This window comes from Mizuhopecten yessoensis, unplaced genomic scaffold, assembly GCF_002113885.1.
Source record: "Mizuhopecten yessoensis strain PY_sf001 unplaced genomic scaffold, ASM211388v2 hete_36193590, whole genome shotgun sequence".
In the NCBI taxonomy this organism is placed as follows: Eukaryota; Metazoa; Mollusca; class Bivalvia; order Pectinida; family Pectinidae; genus Mizuhopecten; species Mizuhopecten yessoensis.
In genome coordinates, this window is record NW_018485806.1 from 1 (window position 1) to 12027 (window position 12027).

The 12027-nt window shown below is 35.7% G+C and overlaps 1 protein-coding gene across 1 annotated transcript; it reads right to left on the minus strand.

Moving 5' to 3' along the window:
* Nucleotides 1-11: 11 nt before the first annotated feature.
* On the minus strand, nucleotides 12-11751 carry LOC110444955 (serine-rich adhesin for platelets-like; the record flags this gene model as incomplete). Its single annotated transcript, XM_021489306.1, has 4 exons — nucleotides 11301-11751; nucleotides 7445-7474; nucleotides 1542-3916; nucleotides 12-302 (listed from the first exon to the last, which is right to left on the minus strand). Coding segments are annotated over exons 1-4 (2994 nt in total), but the record flags the coding sequence as incomplete, so codon positions are not given.
* Between the last annotated feature and the right edge of the window lie 276 nt (nucleotides 11752-12027).

Consider the following 12027-nt stretch of genomic DNA (forward strand, 5'->3'; position numbering starts at 1 on the left):
ATGTAGTTTCCATTTCGCTTATCCATTGATGCTGGCTTATCCAGATCATTCATCCTCGTATGGCTTTTATGGTGATGATTTGTCCACATCGCAACCTCAAAATCATCCTCATTCATAGATTCGTCGCTTGTAGAGGAAGGTGTACCATACCCGGTACGCTTCCGGCGGTTTTCAGATCTAACGTGAGTGTGATGTTTTCGGGAAGATGAAGTTTGACTCTTTTGTTTAGAACTGCTTGAAGATTCGTCACCAGTAGGAATCGGAGGTAATTTTCTTCTCGTCTTCTTTGATTCTTGAGACACCTATAAACAATAAGAATGTGTTATAAAGACAACAATACATACAAATTCTACTCCACGCCGCCTATTGGGAATAGCTGCCTGATGTACATACAACACGTTACACCATATACAATATATGATCCGTAACTAGGCAATGGCTTGTCTGAGTATATGATCATATGTCTCTATTGCTCGAGGTTGATCATTATACGTAAACGTTGGGCATTGCTATTTGAAGATGTATCGAATGACGTTGGTTGCAATTATATAAACTCACATGTCAGAAACCCTGTCTATCTGCGTGTTCGGTTAAAGGTGTTAATATGAAAATTGAGAGATAAATGCTGTATATAGATTTTATGGTTGTAAAACACATATACGGAGTGGTGATGCGGTGAAACATGTGTACAGGCAGGCTCAATACATCCTTTTCGTCTGATAATTTCAATAAATATGATAAAGCAAACAGTTTATTCTTAATTATCCTTTTTCAAATAATATAAATAATTATTTTTTTATACTTGATTGAATAATTACAGAACTCTTTTAGAAAATATATTTGTCTTTATCACCTTTGTGATAAGATACACAAATACATATCATTCTAGAGGCAAAACATTTTGAGTAAGAAATTACACCAAAAATCGTACGTTTATTTTTGAAGACAAAAAAATCCTATGTCTATAATGTGTTGCAAGACTGTTAATAACCATAAAATTGCAAAGTATCCAAACTCAATGCATTAAAGTGCATGAATACTTACAATAGTATTGACATAGATGTACGAACAGACGTCAATGTCTATGGATTGAGCAGCTATCAAATGACAAATATATGTTAGTAATTATTTAAAAAATAATTACTTGAATTTTTGTTAAATGGTTTGCATCGACAGAATGGTTTAATTCATTTTTAATAAACGTAAAACAAACTATAGACATTCGAACAGTTGATTAATACGAATGTCAGTTTCAGGCAAACACTATAGTATCTTAATTTATTCTGATCTACATTTGATCCTGGGGTACACCCCGTTCCTACACCCGAGGTAAAGCTCTGCCAAAGCTTGAGACACCAAGACGACTGAACCCTATTGCAGGTATAATTTATAGGGCTATAATTTAGTTTTAACTTCCCAGTTGAATCAAGCCATTATAGAATAAACAATTCATATTACCAAATAAACTCAACATATAAAAGAGACGATACAAACATGATGTAAATTCAGCAGTAAATGTTTGTAAGAGGGAACCATTTTACCTGCTCGAATTTCTTGATTTTGTCCTTGACCTTGGTCTCGGCCAAAGATTTCTCCTCAAAGGTCTTATTGAGGTGTGGCAAGCGTTTAGATGGAGTGGGTTTTTCGTAAGTGCTATCCTCATCAAAGTCTGTACCCGGTGAGGAGGGAGAATGAGGCTTGGGTGGGGAGGAGTCAGAGTCGGGAGGGGTGACAGGTGACGGGAAGGGATACACCTCCCGATCAGGGGAGGAGGAGGGAGACACAGATGTACTGTCAGAATAGTCCCTCTTCAGTGAGGAGCGGGACTCCGGACTCGGAGGTGAGTCCAGGACCTTATACTGGGGAGACATACTCTGGTCCTCCGACTCGATGTGTCGTATGACTAGTGGATTTGGTTTCGCTTTCATGTCTTTGGCCTTTTTCCTCTTATCATCCGATTCCACACCCTTTGCCAAATCTTGCACCATATTCATATTGCTGTTATTATTATTATTGTTGTTGTTATTATTCGTGTCGCTATTTCTACCATCCGGTCGTTGAGGAACATCACCCGAATGGGGTACCATTTTCACAAATGATCCAGAAGAGCAAGAAGCACCAACCGACGATTGTGCACTTTGGTGGTATTTGCCTGATGATTTCGAGTGCTTTTTCGTATGTGCAGCTATCATTTCTGCGGTAGGTTCTGGTAACTTTCTCCGCGGTCGTATAGCAGGCTTAGGAGGTTTTTCTTTGGGTTCACTTTGTTTTGTAGTTGACAAAGAGGAAGCAGAACAGGAAGCACCCTTTTCGGGTTGTTCTAACGAATTAACCCTACTCTGAATTAAACTTACTTTTGGTTGATTATTAGATGTAATTGTTTGCACTTCTGAACTACATGGTTGACTTTTCAATATTACGTCCTTAGTCACCGACTTTGAGGCTAGCGTTGTACATGTAAAAGGATGACCTGCCATGTCATTAACCAAACCACTATCATCCAACGCCATGCAAGCTGCCTCCGAAGAACTCGCAAGACCATCACTAACGTTCGGGCCATTGCTTTGTAAAAGTTGACATATATTTTCTACCCTATCATACCTCTTAAGACCATAATAAGAATTTTGTTCGTCATCTTCTTCGAGAGGCTGAAAATAACTATCATAATCTTCGTCATCGTCCTCATCTTCCTCCTGTGACTCTCTCCTCCGTCGTTCTTCCTCCTGCTTTTCGAACATGTCGACACGTTCTGCTTCTTCGATTGACGGCGATACGTCTAAAATAGGAGACAAGTCAATCACTGGAGACCAGTCGGTTGAGGGAGGCCGCACCTTTTGGCGCTTTGAACCCTGATAATCTATTGCTTTTGAAGATGGATCTGCTAGTTCAACCTCGTCCATATCATCGGATCCATTTTCATAATAACTTGGTGAAATCGGCGACGCGCTTTCAGTGCTTTCAGTATCCTGCGAATCTGGTGAAATCTGGTCATGTTCATGCACGGGTAAAACTTGTAGGTTAGTGGGTGACACGGTCATTTGTGTGAGATTAGCAGTGTTACTCGCAATTGTAGCAGCGTATGTAGCGAGGTCAATAGCTACAGCAGTATCGGGGAGATCTATATGACTAGTGTCGAGTTCATGAAGATTATGACACGGTTTACTTTCGGGCATTTTAAGAAGGAAAGGTTCACCCATTGTTGTTATCATATCATCAACAAGTTCCTCTGGCGATATCGGAGAAGGTTTTTGAACTAATGGCATGACAGCGTAGCCTGCTTCGCCGAGTGCATGTGCCTCAGCGTACAACTCTTCAACCGATAGCTGGCGGACTGGGGGTGACACGTCGTACGTAAATTGCAAGCGACTGTCTTTCGGAGACACCGGAGACGAGGGGCGCTTTTTACCAGGATACAAATCCTTACGTTTTGGCGAAAATGGTGGACTCTCTAAACCTGCCCTCCAACTCGGACTTCTCGGGGGCGATGGACTCATATGCGACTTTAAATCGTCTTGCACATCGGAATCATATTTGTCCATAACTTCATCCATAGAAGACTCTCCTTTGAAGTCTTCCATTTCCTCTGCGAATGCACTAGCAGCTAATGCGACTCTTGCCTCGTTCATGACGGCCAGAGGAGCTAATCGGTTTTCAGTGTCTGTACTTATGGTGCTATCCGTGGTCTCGTCATCCGATGACGTGGCGCTGTGAGAACGCGGGATGTTGAGAGACCGCGGGCGATGTTTCCTGCGAAGTCTACCACTGTCATCACTACTTCCGATGCTCATCATCGAATAATCATCACTTACATCGTCCGTACTCATCCCATCGCCTTGGTAATAGTGCATAGAGACATCTTCCATATCCACATCAGACGCAGAGGTTTCCGAATCACTCCTGGCACCTTGGCCCATCGCTGAAACGACACAAAAATGTTGTCATCATAAAAGCGACAAAATGTCATGTTAAGTTTTATTTGGTAAATGAATAATATCCTATAAATTAATGTATTTAACATTTCTATGCAAGTTATTTACGGAATTAAGATTGATTTATTACAAATTTCAATAAAATGGTTGGTGATTGTTTCTAACTATTAAATGCAAAATTTGGAAACCATAATTGAAACTATTTGAGTATTTACTGTAAAACACTTGTTTTATTCTTTCAACAGTTTATACGACATTATTTGAATTCGCGACATTAACAGCAACAGATAAATATTCCTTGTTTGAAAATCTGATTAAATGTCCGCGAGATGTTTGAATTCGCGGTTGGTGGTCCTCTTGAATCAACGCAAGATTAACCACCTCACCATATCTAAGTAACGTAAAGTATCTGGATGTCGATTTTATTTCCAGAATAATACACAAACCGATTGTAACGAATCCGACGTACACTCATTTCAATTAACTGAGTTCTCCTTTTCACTATATTACAAAAAAACGCTAGTAAGAAATCTGTTGAATACAAAACTGTTAAAATTATGGATAGGAAATCAATCCTGGGAAATGACAACGTAGACTGGTTCTTACAAAAAACATTACAAGAAATGCGATTATATAACAATACTTGGTAGACCAAGAATATCACTCAAATCGTTATTCCTTGGATATAAGTAGAGTTTGCGTTGTTAGTACAATTTATCTGCCTAGAAGAATGTTAGTATATAGCAACATGAATGTATCTTCATAGCATAGCAACATAATTTCACCGGCAAGAATACAACAAGTACAGATATAACAGAATGTTATCCTAATATGTTAAACTAAATCATATACTAGAGTTAATTTGGTTATTATATATCTTAAATTACTGCTATTACTATGTATCAACACAGATTGTTCTAACAATGATATAACTAGAATTGATATATCCAGAATATAACTAGAATACTTGTAATTAAAATACCACCGGAATATGACTAGTCTATATGCAGTTCGAATACCAGTGGAATTAACATAATTAGACTAGAATATTACTATAGATGTATTTTTATCATCAAAAAATAATAAGAATTAGATAATAAGAATATATTAAAATAGAACATAACTACAAACATAACAGGATAACAAAAACTTAAGATTATGCCATGTTTTGGTTCTTTTGGGCAAGGAACAGTGTTCTAATTGCTTAAGTGACATTCTCTAATACAATAGACCTTCGAGAATCTCCCTATCTCCAACGTACAACTAAATAGTAAAACCTACAAACCTACATACATACGAACATACAAACGAAATAAAATGTTCTGACTAACAAACTACATTCTCATTACTGCTGTGTGATATATAAAACAAAATGTTATTGTTTTACAAAAAATCATTGCATTCCCGGATAATTTGTTGACATTTTCTTATTTCTTACTAATATTAAAATAAAAGGATTAATCTAAGTATAAATAAGAAAAGCAGTAATGTTGTTTGATAATGTTATAATTATTCTAAAACTTTGTGTTAAAATGACACAATATAATTAAATTACTTCATTGATGTTTAAATTTAAAAGATAATCTACGAAAACAAAATTCGAATAAGAAGAAAAAATACATGTGTTACCTCAAATCTGTTTTCTGTCGTTTCAAACAGACAGGTTGCTATCAACAGGATTGATCTGTTTAACGTGTATGTTATTCTTCTGTTTAAGTGAGAAAACTCATTAAAGATATCTCTTAATGCAAAGACCAGGATGCATTGTTCCCGTTAAACAAAGACTGGTTCAACATTTTAGATATTCCCGGAGCCTCCTAATGCTCTTGGCAGTAAAACAAATTGAATAAGCCAGACATTGTCGCTTAAAAGTATCGTGCTCGCATTAAGATAACAGAGTGGTTACTAAAAATACGTACATTTGATCTGGTAGGTCTTCCTTTTACATTTTTGAGTTAAACACAAGGTCCAAAGGACCTGTACTGTTCACCCGTTTCTGACAAGACATAAGTACATCATTTGACCCAAAGTTTTAAAAAGAAACATCAAACATTAAATTTGAATATTTACTATAATATAATAACCTGAAGTTTAGAAAAAAATGTCCTAAACCCAACACATATTCCATTAAGTATTAATTACTTGGGGTCTAGCTTTTTGAATACTAAAAAGAAAGCTGCATGGATGAAAAATATGCAAGATTTATGAAGAATTAATTTCTGAAAAAAGCAAGAGTATTCATTCTTGATATGAAAACGGGGATCCTCGCTAACACGTGAGCTGACATCTAAAAAATCTTGGATATGAAACGAACAAATCAGAGCTTCTAGTGAATGTCAAACAATTCAAAACATTACAATTTCCATGTACATTGGTGTGTTCCTTTATCCCAAAGGAAATCGGAGGTGTTCGATTGCCATCGCTTTCATCCGGTTACAACATGTATGTAGACTGGGTAGGTGGCGCTCGGTTAGCCGAGGACACTGGTAACTATACGACTGAAGCCAGACATAAGCGTGTAGGGCAGGTTTCAAACTTGCGTGCAAATAATGCCAAGCTCAGCGATAAAAGAAAGTTAAAAGATAACCTGCACAGACTCATCAAATGATGGTCAAGAGATAAGAGAATCTGATACACTTTGGCTTAATGGTCTATTCGAAAGTGTTCCAAACCTTAAAATGAAAAATGTCTGTTCAGATTCATAAAATATAGTTTTTTAGGGAAAGGCAGTCGCCACTGTTTATGAACAGCTTATTTCTTTTCATAAAAAAATATAAATTTTGATTATCTTTCGTAAAAGTTCGTATACATTCAATAGGGTATTATCATAGCTCAGTAACTTATCGGTATTTGTATAAATATCATGTTTTTAGGCAAACAATATCAATTAATATCGCTACATTTTTATACCTATGTCAATCTGATATTAGACAAATCTGTTTCTGCATATATATGTGACATGATACTTATTTCATAAAGGATTTTCAAATGACATTTTTGCACTTTATGATAATCGATTTGATCCATAATTGTTGCATTGTTGCATAACTGTTTTTATTCATTAGATTTTTTTCTTGGATAAAGGGGTAAATAATATAATTATAACCACGCTGAAAAATGTTTAAACATTATTAGATTGCGCAAGCGATATATAATATTGATGACGTTGATTATCTCAGGGGACAAGGAGGTAATTAAAGAATCAAGGACGATAAAAGAAGAAGTCATTTGATGAGGCCAAATGAAAGCGATCCTCATTACACCTTTTGTAATTACTCCGCGTGCGTAGCAGCTTTTCCACGAGAATCTCTAGGAAGGGCAGGGGTAGCATGTTACAATGTTTTAGTTAAATGTACAATTCCAAATACTACCTGGAGTATTTGCGGACCTGAAATATATATATACATATTATAAATATATTTACTAAAAAGTTGCATGCAAAAATAAGTCAATAAAATGTTTAAAACAAAATGGAGGAAGTGTGCGGGAGCACGGAGTATAAGTAGAGTAATCACCACAGCTGCCGACCATAGTCCTGAGGACCCCTGTAACAAAACGACATATGGTCAGCAATACTGCAAACACGATATTGTCTTTTATCGATGATGAATTTCCATGACATCTGATTATCTGTCTGGGCTATGATGTTGTTTTAAGTGGATGGAAACGCAAGATGAGACCAGTATGGATTGAAAAATCATTTGCAAAAGGACTATTTCTTACATTAACTTTTCGGATGAGACAGAAAGTATTTGTATAGGAAAGTGACTAATTACTATGCAATGTATACCGCTTTCATTTCATCGTCACAATATAAACCAACCAGATATAAATCTTTAGATGTCAATTGCTGCGTAATGATTGTTTTAACGTCATCATTAAAACGTTAATACAACTTACAGACAGACGTGCTTTTTATTAAAAACAATCGATAAAGATATTTTATATTTCGTTTTTTTCCTCTTTTATCTGTTTAAGTATTGTTTTTAAAAACTATTTTAGTGGTTAAATTAACGATGTGTTAATATGTATTTAACTGTTTGCAGATGGTGAAAATAACCAATACAGATTCCATTTAATAACAGAGATATCAAACAGGAAAAAACAACATTTCATGCATTTTTTGTCCTGTAAAGAAGTATTTTCAACAAATGCCTCCAGTCAGTAGCATAGTGCATCAACAATAACTGTTGCAGAAATTTACTATTAAAATATCTTTACCATTCCCATATTAACCATGAACTCAAACAAAAAATGAATACAATATAAAATATAAATTTCTATTTTATATATATGAATTAAAATGTTTAAAGGCATAAGTTGCTTCAAAATGGCAGTATAGTGTCAATTCTATTGGACAATGACCCATAACAAATCACGTGTAACCAAGGTACATCTTGGTATACTTAGTATGTAGCACTATAAATCGGTATGAAACCCTTTGATATACAAACCCTGTTCAACAGTATTAAAAGTTCTTTAATCGGAAAGATTATAATTAGTTTTTCTCTTTAACTTTTTGCAGAACCAATTCATACAATATTTTCCAAGCTTGTTATCAAATATATATGTTTGCAAAATTGATAAAATTAGTATTTTCTTTTAAATAAAGGACGTTAAATTTCTTAAACTCAATCTTTTAACTCAGAAATGCGATTTGAGTTATCCCTACCCATTTACTCATTTTTAGCAGATTTAATGCTTGATATAAAAAGTTTATCTACTTAATCAAAAGAACAAGTGTTTCTCATTAAAAAACAGACACAAAAAATGTGGAGTCAGTGTGCTTCTTATTTTGTCCCATTATTATTTAACTATTTTGCGCTTTTTATTTGCAACAGGCATTTAGTTTTTGACACATTTTCCAGATGTGTCCTTTGTTTTAGAAATGATCAGGACCTGTTAACTACTGCAAATGCCTTTTGATTTGCAGGGAAAGAGGTGATTATTCAGTAACAAACTATATAAAAGTATTTAATTTTGCATCTACATTCTGGGTACCTCTTGATTTATGAATCACGTATACATTATTTAGATAAACAATCGGGGTACCTCTTAATTTACATTTTATGAATAAATTATTTAGATAGAAATACAGGCGGAGTACCTCTTGATTTATAGATAATGATAATTTGTTAAGAAATAACTACAGTCGGAGTTTATCCCTTCGTGACATCATGCAAGTCAGCGTTGTGTATGCGTCAATTCAGCATGCTTACTTAATAAATGTATCAATGATTAAAATCGAAAAATAAATACGGCCATTGTGATAAACAACATCTCATTCGTTTCTAAAAAACAATATTGATAATAAAGAAGAACATGAATAATAGAAAATGTATAATATTATGAATAATATACATTACAAACATACCAACCAGAAGGCTAATTGTTTCCCGAGACTATGTGTATCACCCAAATGCTTTGTTTAAAAGTACGTAAAAAAGAGAAGAACGTTGAGGCAACATTGACCTAGAAAGCTACTGTTTCTTTGGTGACAAGTCACGCCTAGGGAATTTATTTTTTTGACGATAAAAATAGATTGTGTAACAAATAACTAACGATAAAAAAACAAATCGATCCTTTAGATATGATCACATTCATTGACATTTGATTCATCAAAACGACACGTGACATATCCTCTAGAGGTTTTATGAGCTTATGTCCTGACACAAATGGGACATTGGTTCTTGCCCTTTAAGTGTGATATTAACTTCAGGATGAGGGGGTGGGGTGGGGGTGGGGTGGGGGTGAAACTGATGTGCCAGTCTGTTGGAAGGATGTTCAGATTTACTCACTCTAGTTTGCTTTACAACATTAATAAGTAGTCCTTAAAAATACAATTTCGAATCCTGATTTATCAATAAACATTCGTGGTTTAATAGAGGATTTTTTTTCTTATTTCCAAACGCGTCAGGAAAGGTTTATTTCTGAAATTTAAATTTGAACTATATTTCCTGTTCCTCTCTACGATATTGGTTGTGCTATAAAACTTTGTCTTGATTAGAACCGTCCTTTTTATTGTGATTAAAGGATTCATAGTTCTTAATTAACTCGAAGTCGTGCTTGTAATGATCTACCCCTTACCGCTACGCTGTGTCATTGCAATGGACGATTATTGTGTGGTACGCAACCGCACAAAAGAACCACGACAACCATTGATGGCATTTCAAACAGCACGCTCCAATTAAAAGTTAGGAGTTTTATTACGAACACATGATTCAACACACAAATTATCACTCCCCATAATCATTATATAACAGTTTTCAAGCTGACGAATCGCGCTCATCGACAAATCAAGAAATGAAACACGTTTCTTTCCTTTCTTTCTTTCGTTAACAGCTAGAGAAGAAACGCTATCCCCTGATATAAAAACAACGCACTGACTTTCTCATGCGATCTGTATTTGTATTCTGTTAAGTCATATTTCCTTCTATGAATCAACGCTTATTCAAAGTCAATGTTAACAATAGCAATTACGAAATCTCAATCGCCTAGTTTCAGGAAATTTCGCAGTCTGTGTTGTTCTCCTAACCTTATAGAATCTCTTTAGACAACTTTGAAATCCCAGCTTTCAAAATCATGCAATACTTTTTGGCCTCAGTGGGTTCCATCGCATGGGAAATGTGTAACAAATAAATCAAAAGACGCAATACCGTCCGTGTACAAGCCCTAATATCCTATCTGAATTTGCTCTTTTCTTGTTTTTATTGAGTTCTCTTTTCGATTTTCCGCCGTGGTAATCAATGTCTTGCATCGAAACTTTGTGAGCTTCAATTAGCCCAATGCTCCGTCTTACCTTTGATGTTTATAACACCTTGTATTTTCATATATATACACAATTACACTGAAAATCTACCTTGTTTGGTATCATTGGGCCTGTGGTAGCTAGTAAATGTTAGAACTGGCACTCACAGCATTGATATACAAGCACGGCCAAACATGGACGATTGATTTTACCATAGTTCGGCACAGATTGACACTCGTAACTCACCGTATACCAGTCTCATCAATTTCAAATTGGGTCTACAGGGACAAATCTTCGATTTTTTTGCATTCTATGTATTTTTCAATACAAGCTAGCTTTACGTGATACGGAAAGTGGAAGCGACTAGTACATTTTCATCACCACTTTAATCTTTGTAATCAGGGGGAGCCCTAGATCAACAAATAGCACAATAAAGAAAACCTGGAGAAGAAGCATCGGATACATTTCGGAGAAATATCAGTAAACCATTAATTAAAAATGCATGCTATATGCTGTTTGTTCATAGCGCCCGCGTGATACAATATATAATAAGAAAGCTGTAATAAATTGAAATCATGATCATGATTTAGTTTTCATTATGGACAGTGGTACATCACATTTACCTCGGAGTCTCGATTGACCACCGGAACTAGATGGTCCATCTTCCGACACTGGGCTATCTATTAGGGATTCCCGGCTGCCTTCTGCGCTTTTCTGTGTGTCTTTGGGAGGTAGGCCGGGCCGGGGTGCCGGTACTGGTGGAACAACGGTGGTGGGTAAAGATGTTTGGTGTTGTAGCAGACATGCTGGTTTTTTCGGTATAGGTGGTTTTGTTCTCACTTGTTCGGTTTCTGAAGAAGATCTATCAAGCGAATGTTTACTACCTCTGTCAGGTGCACTTCGTCCATTTGGTTTATCCATTGCACTTCTCCCGTTTGCTTTTTCGGATGAATTTCTCCCGTTTCCTTTCTCTGCCTGGTTTTTCCCGTTTGACCTTTCAGTGTAATTCCGCCCATTTCCTTTATCTGTCGAAGGTTTACCACTGCTTCTTTCTGATAGTTGTTTTCCATTGCCTTTATCCTGAACAGAAACATAAATAGTTTTATTTATAGAATGAAGTTTTCTATGAACATTCAGCTACTACATAATTGTCATAGTCAAAGCACAATCTTACTCGAAAGTTTAACCATAAGGACATAACATTTTCAGGAAATTGCCTTAACAGAATCTTCCTTAAACAATCAGTCCGTGACCTTTCCGGAAACTTCTAATGAATAACTAATTTTAGTCTGCAAAAAAAAAAAACCAAAAAAACAAGACTTTTCAAAACTATGTCTTGCAGGACTTTAA